This window comes from Suricata suricatta, chromosome 12, assembly GCF_006229205.1.
Source record: "Suricata suricatta isolate VVHF042 chromosome 12, meerkat_22Aug2017_6uvM2_HiC, whole genome shotgun sequence".
Taxonomy (NCBI): Eukaryota; Metazoa; Chordata; class Mammalia; order Carnivora; family Herpestidae; genus Suricata; species Suricata suricatta.
In genome coordinates, this window is record NC_043711.1 from 82,667,610 (window position 1) to 82,685,981 (window position 18,372).

Consider the following 18,372-nt stretch of genomic DNA (forward strand, 5'->3'; position numbering starts at 1 on the left):
TACTAAGCTTGTGAGAATAAAGAAAACCAACCACAAAACACCCAGTATCCAGTAGGTACTCAAAAATAGTCCCCCTCCACCATCTCCCCCACACACCAAGGAGCACTGGATCAACCCAAAGTGTAAATGGGGAGAAAAGAAAATATGAATTGGAACAGAAAAATATAAGGTAGAGAAAAAATATGAATAGAAATTACAATAAATATAAGTAGGCTAAATTCACCTAATAATTGATAGTCTTTAGATTAAAAATGGGCTTTTTACAAGAGACATACTTGAAGAAACAGAGTTCTTTCTTCACTTTACCCATTCTTCCAAGCCCAAGAGTTTGCCTGCAGCCTTTTATCACCCTACACTGCAGATGACCCCTTGCCTTCATCAGCACAAAACTATTATAACTCCTTCCTCAGGCCATATGTTGTTGGCTGTGGATTACCTATATAATAAAGATGCAAAATTTTTTTAGGCACCAAATTTTTTATTTACCCATCTTCTTGCTTTTAACATTATACACAGTAATTAAACATTATAAACCAAATTAATTTTTTTGATCCGGGGTTGTGATAGGAATCATGTTATAAAGAGGTGGCAGATCTCTGCCTACTTTTATGATCTCCTGGCTCCTCTCAACTTCTGGCTGTCACTTCTCTTGTCCTTTTTTTGGTTGTCCTGTAACACTGTATTCTAACCTCTGTAAAATAGGAACTGAAAGTACTGACCTCATTGTTCTGAGAAACCTCTTAAACAACAGAATACCCAGCACTAAGCCAGTCTCTCAGGGACAAAACCCCAATAGTTCCTCCCTGCCCTTTGATATAGTTCATTCTCATTGGTCATGGGCTGAGGAACCAGTAAACCAGTAAATGAGAACATGGGTATAAAGGCCATAGGCCAGGGGAGGGCCTAGATAGAAAAGTGCATGGGCTTTGTGACCAGTACTGCCAACTTCCAACCTAAGGACTGACTAAGTGAGTAGTTCCAAAACCCCCGAGCTCATGGCTCCCTGTGGGTATCTCCTGTGTGCCTCTATCATGACTAGGGCTTCACAAGGGGCTTCTTATTTCACCATGCCACACTTGGAGCAGTATGAGGGATGCAGCAGAGGTTAAAGACTGAGTGACCAGCCCCAGGGAGTCAATGGGGGACATTAATAAACCTATTCCAAAGTTGGTGCCATTTGCTTTTGAGGAAGAGAAGTATGACCCAAGCAAGGCCAGCAGTTACAAGGCAAACAGGCCTGGTTCTCAGTAGCGGTAATGATCAGGCTTGAAAGGGCCATCACGGGACAAGCCTAGGTACTTGGCCTGCTTCTCAGTCAGCTTGGTCAGCTTCACATTCAGCTTACTCAGGTGGGCTTCAGCCACTGCTTCATCCAGCTGGAGAAAAACACAGGAACACCTAGAATCAGTGCCACGCTGGGGACCCCTTACCTGCATCCAGCTACCAAGAGAGACAAGAAGTATTCGGTGGGTGTATCTGTCATGTGTTACAAATATTACCTTATTCTATCCTCACAGCCAGCCTCAGTGAATGTGTTGGTTTTTTTGGCTGCCCAGCTCCCCTTCCTCAAGAGAGAACCGTGCTACATACTCCCCTCTAACTAGTCGTGGTAGGACCATCAACTACATCTCTTTCCTCACCCTCCACCAACCCAAGCAACTAACCAAATGCTCCTCTGGAAGGTATCTATGAACAGAACGTATTTTCTATGACAGGTAGAGAGAGGGACTCTTCAATTCCTAAAGAGGAAGGGAATCTTAACCAGTGAGAATATCAGTCTTAGCTCATCAGTGTAAGTCTATTTGACAGATGAAGTGAATGTAAAGAAGAAAACAGCCAAGGAAAAGAAAGACAAATCCCTCGATCCAGTGTCTCAATCTTAGACTCCTCCGTTATATAGCCAAGACTTCCTTTTTAGATTAAAATGGTTGTGATTGTTTTAAAATATATGCTTAACTTCTTTGTCTGCAAATTCATAATACCCTTTCCATCACGAGGTAGAAGCCCAATTCCTCACCCTTTGAGTGGCTTACTTCTAATGAACAGAAGAAAGCAGAAATGATATGGGAATTGGAGACAAGGTCCTGAAAGGCACTTGCAGCTTCCGCTTTGCTTTCCCGTGGATCATTCAGTGTAGGGGAAAGGCCAGCTGCCCTCTCATCAGGACACTTAAGCAACCCTATGCAGACAGACCCATGTGGTGAGGAACTGAGACCTGCCAACACGGACATGAAGTGCATCTTCCAACCCCAGTCAAGCCACTCTCTGGGAGTCATACCCTGCTTTGGGGCTCAGTTTCCTCCTCTGTTAAATGAAGAGAATGATTCCTGCCCTGTGGAGGACCCTGTGAGGAACTCTAAGAGGACAGAGATGCAAACCCACCTTCTTGGGCAGGAAGTGGACCCCAACAGGGTACTTGTCAGGGTGAGTCCACAACTCTATCTGTGCCAGCACCTGGTTGGTGAATGAGTTGCTCATCACAAAGCTGGGGTGGCCCATGGCGCAGCCCAGGTTGACCAGCCGGCCCTCAGCCAACAGGATGATACGACGACCATTTTTCAGCCAGTAGCGATCCACCTGCAAGTGGGCAGAGCAGCAATGAGGGTTGGTAGGGCAGTTCCCAATGTCCACTGCTGCCTCATCCTACCCTGTTGTCCAGCAGGCCTTCCTGCCTCCAGTAGTGTCTGTGAAGGACTGGACTGTCCTAGAACAACCTCCAGCAAGAGCTTCGCACTCACAATTAGTAAGAGCTAATATTTATTAAGCAACTTTGAGCTATAGACCTCACCAGTCTGCTGTGAGAATTTAATGAACCAAACAAGTAAAGTACTTGACACATGGCTTGGCAGATAATAAGTACTGGTTAAATATTGGTTAGTAATTATTATTAATCCCACGGGCTAATAACATACACAAACTATAGGTGTGTGTGGCGTGTGTATGTGTATAATTATCACTTTTGATTCTAATAACAACCCTATAAGTACTATTATTATCCCCATTTCATAGACAGAGAAACTGAAGTTAAGTTAATCTAAAGAAGTTAAGAGAAACTAAAGGGTTAAGTCGTAGGGCACCTTAGTGGCTCAGTTGGTTAGCATCCATCTGACTCTTGATTTCAGGTCAGATCATAATCTCACAGGTCATGAGATCAAGCTCCTGCATTGGGCTCTGTGCTGACAGTGTAGAGCCTGCTTGGGATTCCCTCTCTCCCTCTCTGTCTGCCCCTCCCCGACTCATGCAAGCATGTTTGAGTATGTATGTGTGGGAGGTGGGTGTGCATGCACGTGCTCTCTCAAAATAAATAAACTCTAACTAACTAACTAACTAACTAACTAAATAAATAAATAAAGGGTTAAATTGCTGTAGTTTGAGAGCCTGGACATTCTAAGAACAGATCCCATGTTCTCAACCACCATGCTAAGTAAAAGTTGGAGTGGTGCTCAACCTTGGCTGCCTAGCAGAATCATCTTGGGTGCTTTAAACAATGGGGATGTCTTGGTGTCACTCAGATTTTGATTTAATTGGCCCTGAAACTGGGCCCTCTTCTTCTCCAGTCCCACTGCCCAGGTTGCCACAGCCTCTCACCAACCCTTCTTGGTGACTAGCCATAGTCATGTCCCCCCCAGGCTCCCATCTGTCCACCCTGCTGAGGCTTCTCACCTGGGGCTTGATGTTCACCTTCTCCACGGCATTTTCATTCAGCCACTTGACATCAATCTCTACATCAAAGTGTCCGATGTTGCACACAATGGCATCATCTTTCATCTGCTCAAAGTGCCTGTCAGGGAGCGCCAACCCAAGGAAGACAGTCAGGACACAAAGCAGCCCCAAGCCTGCCCCCTCCTTCGCTTCCGGAGACCCCCAACCTGGCACCTACCGGCCAAGGATGATGTCAGTACATCCCGTGGTGGTGACAAATATGTTGCCCTCCTGACAGGCCTCATCCATAGTGGTCACTTCATAGCCTGTGCAGAGACCATATCCAAGGGTCATCCAGGGTGGCCCTGTCCCTCCTCTGGCCCCAGTGGCTACAGCCAACCTTCCCCCTATCATACCCTCCATGGCAGCCTGTAGTGCATTGATGGGGTCGATCTCCGTGATGATGACGCGGGCCCCGAAACCCCTCAGGGCCTGGGCACAACCTTTGCCCACGTCGCCATAGCCTGCTACCACTGCCACCTTGCCTGCAATCATCACATCTGTGGCCCGCTTGATGCCATCCAGAAGAGACTCTCGGCAGCCATACAGGTTGTCAAACTTGCTCTGAAAGGAAAGGGGCAAAGGGGTGATGGGGGCAGGCAAGGCCCCTGGGCCTCACACCTACTCTCAGCATCTTGGCCTCGTGGGTCTTGGGCTGATCGCTTCTCTCTACCAGCTAAGGCACTCACATCCCCCTTGCTCTGATCAGCCCAAGACGTTCTCTCTAGCCTTTCTATTCCAGTCTAGAAGGCTTCCAAAGAATCAACTGCTAGGAGAGACTTGCTTAGAACGTGCTTCACTTTAAAGCTCTTGGTGCCTAGCCCTAAAACTCACTATATAGTTATTTCCCTCTTTAATGGACTTACTACCCTCAGTTATTAGCTCCTTACCCCCCTCAAATAAATGATTCAAGTCCCTAGCCTACAGCCTTCCCAAGGACCTTTCTTCAGAGGCCTACTAAGCTGTACTGGGAACCAAGAGCTGAACACGATGCTGCTGCACAGACTCACCTTGGTGACAGAGTCATTGACGTTGATGGCAGGCACCTTCAACTTCCCGTTAGCCATCATCTTGTATAGGTTGTGGACCCCTGTTGTGGTCTCTTCAGAAATGCCTCGGATGCCTGAAAGAGAGAGGAAGGAATGAGCCCAAGGCCAGGAAGGGCTGCCCAAGGGATAAAGAGGGTGCTTCTGGAATGAGACCACAAGAGCCTCAGAAAGCCCACACCTCAACTCACCCAAATTCCTTATCTTTACCCCCCAAAGCTGCTGCTGCTTCTGAATTCCTGTCTCTGTGACTGATACCATAGTCACCCGATCCTCCAGGCTGGCATGCAAGAGGAGTCCTCACCACCAGCAGGCTGAGGATTCCGTCTCCCAGCAATCCCAGTGCCACTGCCCGAGTCCCCACCACTATCATCTCTTGCATGATCTCCCAGCCACGACCCGTTTTCCACACGGGGCCAGCAGCCATTTTTTATGTATATACTTTCAGAGACATCTTTTTAATGCCATCCAATCACTTCTCTTTGCTCTCAGGATCAAGCCAAACTCTTCTCTCTTGGCCTGTTAAGTCTCATTAAAGTTGCATCCTGTAATTCTACCCAGTGAAGGAATCTGGCCACGCTGACTTCCTTTCTGTTTCCAGAATAGTCCATTCTTTCCTGCTTCGGGACCTTTGTACTCACTACCGCCTCTACATTCCTCCCCACCCTGCTTTTAACAAAGCAGACTCCTTCCCAGTTGATCCCAGCCCTGGCCTATGCTTGCCCTTGAACCAGACCTTAGCCAGGCCTCTCCCCCACCACCACCACCTCAGCCCCACACCATCAGAAATCAGGAGGCCAGGCCCCAGCATGTCTGCAGGAGCCTGGCATCCTCCTATCTTCCACAGAATCTGCTGCTTGAGGCAGTGGGAGTCCTGCCAGGCCTGCTGCTTTCACACGGGCAAGCGCACCCCAGATACACCACCAACACCCTGCCCACCCACCTGCCCCACTTACCTGACAGGAGCTGTGGGTATTTGGTGTGAATGAGGTTCGTGAGGTCACCTCCATCATCCAGAATCATGTTGAGGGGCCCGTCCTTGAAGTACAGCGTCTGCTCAATGCACCACAGGTACTCCTCATCCGTTTCACCCTTCCAGGCATACACTGTAGTTTGAGTGGTACCGCACATCAGGGTCTGGCCCTCCCCACGGGGGCCTGCTCCGGGGAGCCATCTGAGCAGGGCCAATGTAACCTACCTAAATCCCACCTCCGGCTCCTCTGAGGACTCAGGCAATGAAAAGATAACACCTTGGAATTGGATCTGTGTGCAAATTCTGGTTCTACATCCAACAGCTGTGTGACTGAGCAAATTGCTTCACCTCTGTGAGCCTCAGTTTCCTCATCTCCAATAGTACTGTTTAAGTGAGATAGAGGCCAAAATATAGGTATCTGGAAATAATTATTTCCCTCCCTACCCCTTTCTGTCTGGGGCTCAACAACTGGAACATCAACCTAGTGACCAGGGCCCCCATCCACAATGCCTTCTGCTGGGATAAAGGGCCTTCAGGGTCGCTGAGCCACACTCAAGTGGACCCATGAGCCAAGATTCATTCTATACTGCCTAACAGTCTCTGTGGTAGGTTGTCCAAGGCTAAGTCTGGCCCAAAAAATGACTAATAGCAGCTACTATGCAAGGAGTACTTTCTCTGTGCCACACATTATTCTGACTGCCTTATAATCCACCTAATTTTTCCTCACAAAAACTCTGAGGCAAGCATTACAATCATCCTCTTTTACAGCTCAGAGAGGAGCTAAGAAGCACCTAGGTCACTTAGCATGAGCATTCCAGAACAGGCATCAGAATCCAGGACTCCTGACTGCCAGCCCAGACTGGGACACTGGTATGGGGCTCTCAAGAATCTCCTGTGAGCAAACGACACTGGCCAAGGAGGCCCAGACTAAAGCAGAACATGGTCTTGAAAACAAGGCCTTTCCCAGAAAAGGGTCATGGAGACCAAATAAGGCCAAAGAATAGGGGAGGACATGCCAGTCCTGGGTCTGGAAGGGTCCTCCTCCATCCATTCCCTTCCACCTATGGTTGGTTAGAAGGAATTGTGAATGTCCTATTTAATCACCATCAGGGTTAGCCACTCCTCTCTCCAAGCCCCGGGAAATGTGTGCCTGTTTGTCAAGCAGCTTGTGATAGTCCTTCCTCAGGCTCCTAGACCATCTGGCCCTAGGCAACGGACAGACGTCTGAGGCTCTTTTTCTGCCCAGTATCCCTCCCTAATTTTGGAAATAGACCTACATCCTTCAAGGAACTTCCTCTCCTCAACATCATGTGGTTCCCAATCATAAGATCCCACCCTTCCTGGTTACATGATTTGAGATGGGCCAGTAAATGCATCCCATAGGACTTTAGGGGACAGTGGGACAAAACAACTCTTTCCTTAAATCACTAGACTAGAATTCTACAACGAGGACTCATCTCCCCTGCCAGGGGAAAACCTGTCACAGGAGGAGCCAGTGAAGCCAACAGGGAGAAGCAGAGCCCCTTCACTCATTCCCACATCCCCACGGCAGCAAACAGGACTCACCGGGAATGCCAGCCTTGGCAATGGCAGCCGCTGCATGGTCCTGGGTAGAGAAGATGTTGCAGCTGGACCATTGTACCTACAATAGCCAACAAGACAGGGCTGCTGGTCACAGAGAGCTCAGAAGCACTGGGGTCACTAGACAGGGATAAAGCAAAGCCCTGGATCGAGGGCGAAGAGGCTCAGGCTCTAGGCCCAGCTGTCAACCACAGGCTGGGGACAACTGGTGAGTGGATGGGAGCCAGAGCATTGCCAAGACCCCATTTAGGCTTTAAAACATCACCTGGTACTATGTGGAGGGTGTGGGGCTTCACACAGAAGGAGACACTTGAAAAAGCTGCTGTAAGAGTTCAGACAAGAAATGCAATGGTAGCACTAGAGGGGATGATGGGTATATTCTGAAGTTTGAGAGGACAGAATTTGCTGCAGGATTCAGAGTTGGAATGAGAGCGAATGAGGAGTCAGGGATGAGCTCAGGTTTTTGAACTGAGAGAACCTGGAAGGCTGGTGTTTCCATTTACTTACATGAGGAAGACTGTAGGAAGAGAAGGGGAACAGGAGATCATGAGTGTGGCCATGTTGAGGTTGAGATGTCAACTAGATCTCTAAGTGGAGAGGACTGACACATCAGCTGCTGGATATGTAAGTCTGGAGTTTCAGGGAGAGGTCCAGGCTCATACACATATTGGGGAGTCAGCACCGTACAGACAGTATTTAAGGCCACAAAATCAGGTCACAGGGTGTGAATGTTGAAATAAGAGGCCCAACGGATGAGCCTTGGTGTACTCATTTGGTTTTGGCTGCTCTTCTCTGCCCCATCTTGGGAAACCAAAACTCCCAGACAGGTTGGCAGAGCTAACCCAGGCTGAAATAATTAGAGCAAACCATCCTTCTGGCACCATGTTTGGTCCATGGCAGGCACATGACCCTGGGAGGGCCAATGAGAGCCAGTTCTTAGATGACTCGGTGGGCCCTCGGTGTTGATTTTTTCCTATCGGAACTCCTCAGTCAGGAGGATGTGAATTGAGGGAACTCAGCAACTATCTTCCCAGCCAGGGAGAAAATATGCATAACAATAGTCACCACAAAGGGTGATGGCACGTGACAAGCTTGGAGCCTCTGCCCTGCCCCAGAAGGATACCACATTGGACTTCCCAGCCCCAGCTGCTGAGGGCCTCACCTCAGCACCCAGGGCTATGAGGGTCTCAATGAGGACGGCTGTCTCCACGGTCATGTGTAGGCAGCCAGCGATGCGGGCGCCCTTCAGTGGCTTGGAGGCCGAGTACATCTCCCTCATGCGCATCAGACCCGGCATTTCATTCTCTGCGATGTCCAGGGCCTTGCGTCCCCAGGAGGCCAGGCTGATGTCAGCTGCAGGGGCCAAGAAGGGAGTTGTATGAGCCGCCTCATCCCACTAACCACAAGCACTGCCACTCTCACTCATCCCCGTGTGAACACAAAACACTCAATTGAGAGGCTCACAGCTTTGCGGGAGAACACATTTAATTAGAGAACCACACAGGAATGTGAAAATTACAACACAGGTAAGTGCCCCTTAAAAAATAGCTATCAACCTATACATACATTCCACTACCCATGTGCTGCCACCTACCAACCTCCTCATTCCCTAACGACTGTAGCTCCTGGTGCTCCATCTTCCAAGTCATCATTCTTGATGACTTCATCCAACACCTTGGGCTCAACACAGTTGCTTCATCTCCTTGACCATATGAAAATGCTGCTTCCCCACTACTGATGTTTCTTTCTACTTGGAGGAAACTCACCTGTGTAACCAACACGCTTGGCCTCTCTCTACAGGATCATGGGACTTCAACACTAATCTACACCCTCTGGCTTTGATGCTATTAGTAACGAGGGTTAAATTTTGGCTTGTATCTGCCACCCCAAATGTTTCAAATTTGTCCAAATTCTCCGACAGGAAAGAAGGATCCTATAATGAGCTCTCTCACCGTCTCAATACTCTTCTAATAATCTCACCCTCTCTCTCTCCTAGGCCACACCAAGCCATTCTGTAGGTCAGTGGTTGCAAACTTACCTGATAAGAGTCATTGGGCATACTTGTAAATCTCCCCAAGAAAAAAAGATTAATAGGTCTAGGAGGAGGGCTGGTACTCCTGGTAATTTTTATCATTAGGGAAATTTGGATCCTCCCAGTCAGCCAAAGAGGTGGCGGGTGGGAGGGAAAGGACTGTAGAAAATTTAATAACAAATAATAAAACTACTGTACATTCAGAGATGAAATATTCCTCTCCCACGGGAGGGACTTACTCCCACAGTGCCTCAACACACAACCCCCTTCCCCCATCACCCCCACCGATCCACCTTGGCAGGCCATGACCAATGCTACTCTCCTGTGAAAATCTTGATTTCAAGCAACCAATTCTGGCCATGTCCCATCTTTCCAATCCTCTCCCCCTCTGGAGCCCTAAGAGGGTATAGCCAGTCAGGTCAGAACCTCTAATGCATTAATCCTACTGATTTCCACAGTCCCTCACCACCACACCACCTTCTTACTCTCAACTTCTTTCACAGTTTAAGATTCCACCATCTCCTTTGAGAACTCTTTGCCAAAACTGCCCCCCTGGTTAAACCCAACCTTCCACTGCACCCAAGCCAAAGAGCCCAGTGGGAGGAAAATCACAACCATACCAAGACCATGAATCTCAAGGGACACTCCACAATCCTAGCACATTTCCATAATAAATTCACTCTTCTATTCTACTCTGTCTAAACCTCTAACACCTCTCCTCATCAACTAATGACCTCACTTCACAATTCATTGAGAAGAATTCAGAACTATATCATGCTTCCACCATGGAACACACAGGTCTTCCTCATCTGTAGCTACACACCGAGCCTTCTTCTGGGACAAGAGAGCAGTCTCTGCTGGGTGGGGCTTGATCTCAGCACTCTCCCCTCCTTGCAGACCTCACGCCTCCAGTGGAACTCTTCTTCCCAAGGTCTCCCAAGACTGGCCTAATCCTACATCTAATGGTCAACTATCTATGTTCACTGTCTCCCGGAAGCACTGTTCCAACTAATTTCACCCTCCTTCTGAAATCCTGTCTTTTCTAGACTTCTCTGCCTGTCTTTCTGTGGTTTGCTTCCTGCTTTCTAAGCTCCTCTTCTTGTCACTCACTCTAATGTTCAGAAGCCCTCAGGGCTCCATCATCTCCCTCTTTCCAGATGAGCTCATCACATTACAGGCTTTAAATACCTTCCCTGCAACTGTTGACTCCTACCCAAACTTCCAGCCCAAACTTCTCCCCTGAATTTGAGACTCATATAATCCAATTATCTACTCAGTATTTCTACTTGGATGATGAGCTAGATGTATTATGTCAGGTTTGAGCCCCTGGAACGTCCTGTCCTCCCTCCCAAACTTTTACTCCCCCAATTTTCCCCTTTTAGGAATTGAAACCACCATTCAACCAGCCACTCCAGCCCAAACCTTAAGATTTCTTGATTCTTCTTTTCCCCTTTTGCCCCCTTCCAACCCATCTGCTGCTGAAGCAGCCTCCTCACTGGTCTCCCTGCTCCCACATGCTATTCTTCCCACAGAAGCCAGAGAAAGAAGCATTTTAAAACTTAAGTTATATCACCTCCACTTTTCTGCTGAAGTAAAAAACAAATCTCCACTGATTTCCCCTTACTTTTGAATAAAATCCTAACTACTCACTGCCCACCCTTCTCCCCCATCTCTCCACCCTTTTCCCCCCTCACCAGATGTTCAACTGCACCACCTTCCTTCAGAGAAGCTAAATTCATTCCCACTTAATTCAAGCAGTTCTCTTAGCCTGGAAGGCTCCTCCCCAAGCACCTGATATAGTATCTGGCACATAGTAGATGCTCAACAAAAACCTAGAAACAGCAAAGAACTTGGTGTATGTATTCTTGCTGGAGGAACAGAGTGCACCAGGGTGCCTCTACTGGTAGAGGGAGTAAGAGGAAGAGTCAGGATTTTAGTCCCAGTAAGGTGGGGCGCTCCAAAGTTTTAAGGGCAGTAGCATGACCAGATCTGTTTTTTGAAAAGACCCCTTTGGTTGCTGCATGTGTCTGTGGAGCAAGAGACCAGGGAGGGAGGAGGGAAACCAGAACTGGAGAGCGGGTCATACAGACCTAGAAGTGTGCAGATCTCACAAAATGGAGGATACCACAACATTGTCCAGATGCATGCCTGTCCTCCACTTATCCTCAGTCGCCTTTGTATCTCCAGTGCCCAGCAGGGCCTGGCACAGAGGTAAGCAAACATCTACTGACTATTTCTGCTATTAGAAATGAATGAGAGAGGGTCCATGAAAGGGGTTGGCACAAGACAGGAGTGGCAAAAAAGAGACAAATGGGAACCTAGCCCAACTCCCAGCATTTGCATTTACCTATGAAAAAAGAGCCCAGAGAGAGGTTTGCCCCAGGTTCCATAGCCAGTCAATGGCAGTGGTGGGGGTGGCCAGGCAGAGGGGCAGGGCTACAGCCAGAGGCCCTTCTCAAGGATCAAGGAAGGTGGGACGGGCCAACGGGCCAGGGCCAACAGTATCGGACAGTAGGCTCTGTCCTATCCTGCTAGGCTCCATCCCCTCTGCCACCCTCTAGCTAAAAATAACTCCTTCACTACCCTCAAGACAGCCATGCCAGCCCCTGAGTTTTCCATAGGTCCTTCAACTCCAAGGGCACAAAAAGGTCTAGTGACCCAAGTTCTGGGTATTTTGGTCCACAGGCTGCTAAGGAATTATAGAAGTTGCAGGAAAACCTATCCAGGGCAAACCAAGAGGAAGAGCCAATACCCATTCTGAGCTTCGGTTCCTTCATCTGTAAAATAGAAATAATAATCTCTAACCTTGCTATGAGCCCTGAGGATTAAAGATGTGATTTGGGGGGTACCCGGGTACCTCACTCGGTTAAGCGATTCTTTTTTTTTTTAATGTTTTATTTATTTTTGATAGAGAGAGCATCAGAGGGGGAGGGGCAGAGAGAGAAGGAGACACAGAACCAGAAGCAGGCTCCAGGCTCCGAGCTAGCTGTCAGCACAGAGCCTGACACGGGGCTTGAACACACGAATGTGAGATCTGACCTGCGCCGAAGTCAGAGGCTTAACCGACTGAGCCACCCAGGCGCCTGGGTTAAGCAATTCTTGATTTCAGATCTCACACACAGTTCTGTGCTCTATGCTCGCAGTGTGGAGCCTGCTTAAGATTCTTTCTCTCCCTCTCTCTCAGCACCTCCCCTACTCATATTCTCCCTAAATAAATAAATAAATAAACAAACTTAAAAAATTGTGATATGGGCAAGGTCTGGCATAAAAATACCTTCCTGATGGGGGCTTCCTTCCTCCAGTCCTATCAACCCAAGCTCCCCTACTTCCAAATGCACCCTTATCTCCTCCCACACAACCCAATGCCCTCAATCCCGACTGCCTGATCTCCCCACTTCGTGAGCTCAGGCACTGTAACCTTGACTTAACCTTTCTGGTCAGTTATATGGGAACAACTGTCTATTCTGGCCACTTGATAAGCTACTATGTCCACAGAATCTTTGCAAGTACATCCTACTAGTGCCTCAGTTTCTTCCTCTGTATAATGGGATAAAATCCACCTGCAAAGATGATCTTGTAAACACACACAAATCAGCAGCTACACTCCAAGTGCTCCATAAATACTGATGCTTTTCTGCAGGTTTAGTGGTGTCTTGAATTTACTTTAAATACTGCTAGCAGCCTGAACAGGTTTGTGCTGAGAGTTCATTAGGTTTGTTCCAAGTGTGTTCACTTATATACAGCTGTGAAAAGGTGTGCTTAGAGGCAAACAAGGCCTATGGTTCATATCCTGCTCGACCACCTCGCAGCTGTTAAGATCCTGAGCAAGGCATCTTTATTCCTGTGTCTCAGTATACTTATTGTAAAATGAGAAATAGTTCCTTCCCTAAGAAGTCGTGAAAACAAAATGAGTCAATCTACAATAAAGGTAGAAGGTGGTGCCCATCCCACAGTAAACTGCCAGGTAAACATTAATTATCAGTTTATCAACTTGACAGAGTGCAAGGATTTTTCTAAGCACTCCAAGTTTTCTTCGAGATTCTCTGCACGACTGTCCTTGTTGGCCAGGAGAGTGACCCCAGAGGCCGAGTAATGAACTCAAGTACCCCGTGAGTGACTAGTGCAGACCTCAGCCTCGCTCTCCAGGCCTCTCCTCCCACGCTTGAGGGACTTCACGGCTCTCGCCTTCCCTACAGGAGGCCCAGAGAAGGGTGGGCACTTGTCCGGGTCCACCCAGCTGGCCAAGGGGCCGATCCACACCAACTGGCAGGATCGTGGCCTCCTGAAGTAGGCCCCAGCAGGTGCCAAAAGTCCCGGGCCGCGGCCAGGTGCGCGATTCCCGCTAGTTTCAGCCTCTTCCGAGCGCTACACGCCGCCAGTTGGCGGGTCCGCAGCCCGCGCCGGGGCACCGAGCCTCGCGCGGCATGCCGGGACTTGTAGTCCTTGGCCGCCTCTGACGACCTGCTCCCTGCGACATGAGAACTCCAGCCCCCAGGTGGCATCGCGCGGCCACGATCGCGCCGAGCCCGCGATTCAAGGGGTCCTGAGAACCCCGCGTGGGCCCCGCGGCCGACTACCCCAAGAGGACCCCAGCGGGCGCGGAGTCGACCCTGCCGGCTGCACTCCTAGAACTCACCGACTTTGTAGGGCAGTTTGTCCGACATGCTGGCAGTGCTTCCGCACTGTGATGGACACGGGCGAAAGGGCTCGCCTAGGAGCTACAGACTCGCACAGAAAGGGCGGCGCTGGGCAGGAATCTGTGCGTGGCGCCGGCGCCTTTAAATATGCCCCCCTAGTTTGCATATTCATGACCCGCTAGAGCTGAGCGGTCCGGGGCGGGGCCTAACGTAAGGGGTGGGGGCGGGGCCCGAACAGACTTCGATTCCTGCTGCGGAGAAAAACATGTTTTGTCCACGCCGGATTTGGAAGGGAGCTCCGGAAGAGGCTTGAGAGCAAACCTGAGGCCGTTCTTTCTTTCATTAGTTCAGTAACCAGTTCATTTCCCTGAGCCACAATTTCTTCTTTAGTAAAATGGGCCAAATGATACCTACCACACGGATTATACCTAAAGTTGCAATATGTCAAGTACCTAGCACACATCCCAGATCTTCCACCCTGCTCCCCTCCAGGTAACCACTATCCTGACTTTAGGTAAATTTGTATGCATTTTAATGCTTTTACTACATATGTGTAAATCAAACGTTTCATAGAAGTCTTTATGTATTTAAGGCCTTTATATAAATGGTACCATACTGTGCTCAGCCTTATGCAAAATGCTTTTTTTCTGTCAATATTATATTTGTACGAGTCATGTATAAATTTATTTTTGCTTTTGCTGCTGGATAGTATTTCATTGTATACGTTCCATGATTAATTTATCTGTTTGCTCAAGTTATATGCAGTCTATCGCTGTTGCCTACATGGAGCAATGGACATTTCTGTACTTGTCTTAGTGTACATGCGTGGGTGTCTCTGGCGCAGAAATGTACCTAGACTTGGAGTTTATGAGTGACATATGTGTAGCTTTCCTAGATATTGCCAAATTGCTTTCCAAAGCAGTTTAACCATTTACCCTCCCACCAGCACTATCTGAGAGGGCCTGTTTTTCCACATCTGTCACCACTTGTCAGCCTGACAAATTTTTGTTGACCTGATGTGTGTGAGAAATGGATCTTCTTGTGATTTTAACTAGCCACCTGAAAACCCTTTATCTTTCAAGGAACCCCAGCCCCACTCCATTCCCCAGCTGCTGTCCATGTTCTCCCTCCCCTTCTCAAACTTTTTCAGAGTTGCCCCTTTCTGGATAGGCACTTCTACACCTCCCACTCAGTTCTCAGCTGTGTGGCCTCTACCCCTAGGCGCTGCTGAAATTTCTGCAGCTGAGGGCATCAGGGGTCCTGGCTGAATCCAACAAGAAGTGCCTCAGCATGCATTCCGGTCTCCCTGTGGCATAAACATCATGCCCTCGGCTTCCACTTTCCTGTTTCTCCTCCTAGTAGTTCCTTTTCTGACCATAGCAACTTCCTCCTTCTCTAGTGCCCTCAAGGGCTGATGTTCCTTTTTCTTCTGACTCTGTTCCTTCTTCCTGTGCCATTTCTCCCACACTTACGGCTGTTGCGACCATTTTGATTAAGTTGGTCCATGCGTCCGTAAAACACTGCCCTACCCTGGAAAGCCACCTGTTTCCCTTCTCGATCACAAGCCCTGGCTCCCTACCCCTGTAGTTACTGCTGCCATGAATTTTGTCTTAATCATTCCTTTGCTTTTCATAATGGGTTTTACTACCTATGTGACTATCCCTCTACAGCACATTGTGTAGTTTTGCCTGTTTTTGCATTTGTGTAAATGAGATCATTCTGTATATATTCTTCTGCAACTTTCTTTTCTCTCAATATTGTTTTTGAGGCATTCATGCAGATGCTGTAGCTATGGTTCATTTATATTCTGTATCATCCATTGTCTGAATATACCACAATTTAGTAATTCATTAAATTTGTTGATGGGAGGGGTTCCTGCGTATATCAGTTGGTTGAGCATCTGCCTTCTGCTCAGGTCATGATCTCATGGTTTGAGCCCTGTGTAGGGTTCTGTGCTGACAGCTCCGAACCTGGAGCCTGCTTCTTCATATTCTTTGTCTTCCTCTCTCTGCCCCTCCCTTGCTCATACTCTGTCTTTCTCTCAAAAATAAATAAACATTAAAAAAAATAATAATAGGGGCGCCTGGGTGACTCAGTCGGTTGAGCGTCCGGCTTCAGCTCAGGTCATGATCTCACGCTTCGTGGGTTTGAGCCCCATGTCAGGCTCTGTGCTGACAGCTAGCTCAGAGCCTGGAGCCTGCTTCAGATTCTGTATCTCCCTCTCTCTCTGACGGTCCCCTGCTCATGCTGTCTCTGTCTCTCCAAAATAAATAAAAACCATAAAAAATTTTTAAAAAAAGAAAAAATAATAGTAATAAATTGTTGATGGGCATTGAGTTGTTTTTTTCTACTACAAATAATACTGCCCTAACATTCTTCAGCTATACTCATATCTGACTTATCTAGGTAATATTAATCCGTTTCCCAAAGTGGTTGCATCAGTCTGTACTCCCACCAACTTTAGATAAAAATTCTTGTTCTAACCCCTTACCAGCACATCCTATTATCAAATTGTTGTCTTTTGCCCACCAGGCAGCTATGAAATAATTTCTCATTGTGGTTTTAATTTGTATTTCTGTGACTATTAATGAGGGTGAGCGCCTATTCATATGTTATTTATTCATATGAATCCTTTCTCTGTAAAAGTTACAGTCATGTCTTTGCCCATTTAAAAATAGATGGTTATCTTTTTCTTTTCAATTAACAGGAATTCTTTGCACATTTAAAATTTTTTTTTGATGTTTTTATTTATTTTTGATACAGAGAGAGACAGAGCATGAGAGAGGGAGGGTCAGAGAGAGGAGACACAGAATCTGAAACAGGCTGCAGGCTCTGAGCTGTCTCCACAGAGCCTGACGCGGGGCTCGAACCCACGTATGTGAGAGCTGACCTGAGCCAAAGTCAGAGGCTTAACCGACTGAGCCACTCAGGCGCCCCTTACACATTTTAAACATATGTGTTGCAGATATCTTTCTCTGGGTTTGTGGTTTGTCTTCTTACCCTACATTGTTTTTTTGATAAGTAAGAAATTCTTGTGTGCTTTTTTTTAAATAAATATCCTGTGTCTTTTTTTTGAATGTTTATTTATTTTTAAGAAATAGAAAGTGAGCAGGAGAAGGGCAGAGAGAGAAGGAGGCACAGAATCTGAAACAGGCTTCAGGCTCTGAGCTGTCAGCACAGAGCCCGATGCAGGGCTCGAACTCACCAACCACAAGATCATGACCTGAGCCAAAGTCACATGCTTAACCATCTGAGCCACCCAGGTGCCCCAAGAAATTCTTAGTTTTAATGTAATCAATTTTCTCTTTTCCCTTAGGGTTAGTGGGAGTTTTTGTGTTGTCTCGGAAATCTACATATCCCAAAGTCGTAAACAATTCCTCCTGTACTGTCCTCCCAAAGTTTTGTAATTCAAATATGCATGTAGGAGAGACAGGGGTTCTGTTTCGTTTTTTTCTCCCATCTGGATAAGCAGTTGTCCTAGCACCACTTGCATCCTTCCCGCGTTGCCTATGGTGCCATCTCTGTCATTGACTAAGTGTCCCTAAATACATGGTTGTTTCTGCCCCAAAGGGCATAGGCATTTTTAAGGCTACTCCTGATTTTATTGCCATATTTTCTAAAAATTATCTGTGGTGTCTGAGTATATGGTACTGCATGCTTATCAGCACTTATATTATCTTGATCGTTGTTGTGGGTTTGGTTTCTTTTCTTTCTTTCTTTTTTTTTTTTTTTGCTAATTTAGTAGATGAAAATGATATATTGTTGAAATTTCTGTCCCATTGGAATAAAAGGTTCCTGCTCCATAATGAACCTAGTGAGAACATCCCACAGAAAGTTTCTGATCGTCTGTGTGCATTATAATGTGAGGTACTTTATTTTCCAGTTTGTTTCTTCAGAGGTGATTTGCATTCCTCTTTCACGGTCATACTTCTCTGGTGGTGATAATTTCCACTTGTCCCTGTCTCAACTTTGCTTATCAGGTCTTACACCTCATTGTCGACCCTCCTGCCGTGAACCTAGGGAGGCATATCACCTTTCTGAGCCTCCACTGAAAAATGGGAACGAGAGTATCAACTTAGAGGGTTCGTGCTAATCAGAAAGCATATTACCTTCATATGGATAGATCACTTTACAGGTTACAAAGCACTTAGGAGTCCATTTTCCCCACGTTGAAAAATTAGTAACTTTTTCTATTAAACAGGTACATTATATGAAATGTAAAAAATATAGAAAAGAATAAAAAAAGGAACTAAAGCTAATTCAGAGAGATGACTATTCAGAGATTCTGACTATTAGCATTTTAATAAATTTCCTCCTGGTCTCTGTTCATTACATATACATGTTTTCTATATCTGAGATCATACTGTATAGACTTTCCTTTTTTTTTTTTTTTTAGTAGGC

General features: G+C 47.1%; 1 protein-coding gene across 1 annotated transcript; it reads right to left on the reverse strand.

Moving 5' to 3' along the window:
- Positions 1-457: 457 nt before the first annotated feature.
- AHCY (adenosylhomocysteinase) lies at positions 458-14,108 on the reverse strand. Its single transcript, XM_029918512.1, has 10 exons — positions 13,971-14,108; positions 8,465-8,655; positions 7,288-7,363; positions 5,705-5,854; positions 4,713-4,825; positions 4,059-4,266; positions 3,881-3,968; positions 3,664-3,781; positions 2,383-2,577; positions 458-1,376 (listed from the first exon to the last, which is right to left on the reverse strand). The coding sequence occupies exons 1-10, from the start codon at positions 13,996-13,998 to the stop codon at positions 1,245-1,247; spliced, it is 1,299 nt and encodes a 432-aa protein (XP_029774372.1). The 5' UTR covers positions 13,999-14,108; the 3' UTR covers positions 458-1,244.
- Between the last annotated feature and the right edge of the window lie 4,264 nt (positions 14,109-18,372).

What these genes read in the sequence shown, in the direction of transcription:
- AHCY (XM_029918512.1), bottom strand. Translation starts at nt 13,998, where the DNA reads ATGTCGGACAAACTGCCCTACAAAGTCG. An exon ending in TCATAGCCCTGGGTGCTGAG is followed by an intron (nt 7,364 to 8,464) that starts GTGAGGCCCTCA and finishes TGGCTATTGTAG; the next exon opens with GTACAATGGTCCAGCTGCAA. An exon ending in TGCCAAGGCTGGCATTCCCG is followed by an intron (nt 5,855 to 7,287) that starts GTGAGTCCTGTT and finishes CTCAAACTACAG; the next exon opens with TGTATGCCTGGAAGGGTGAA.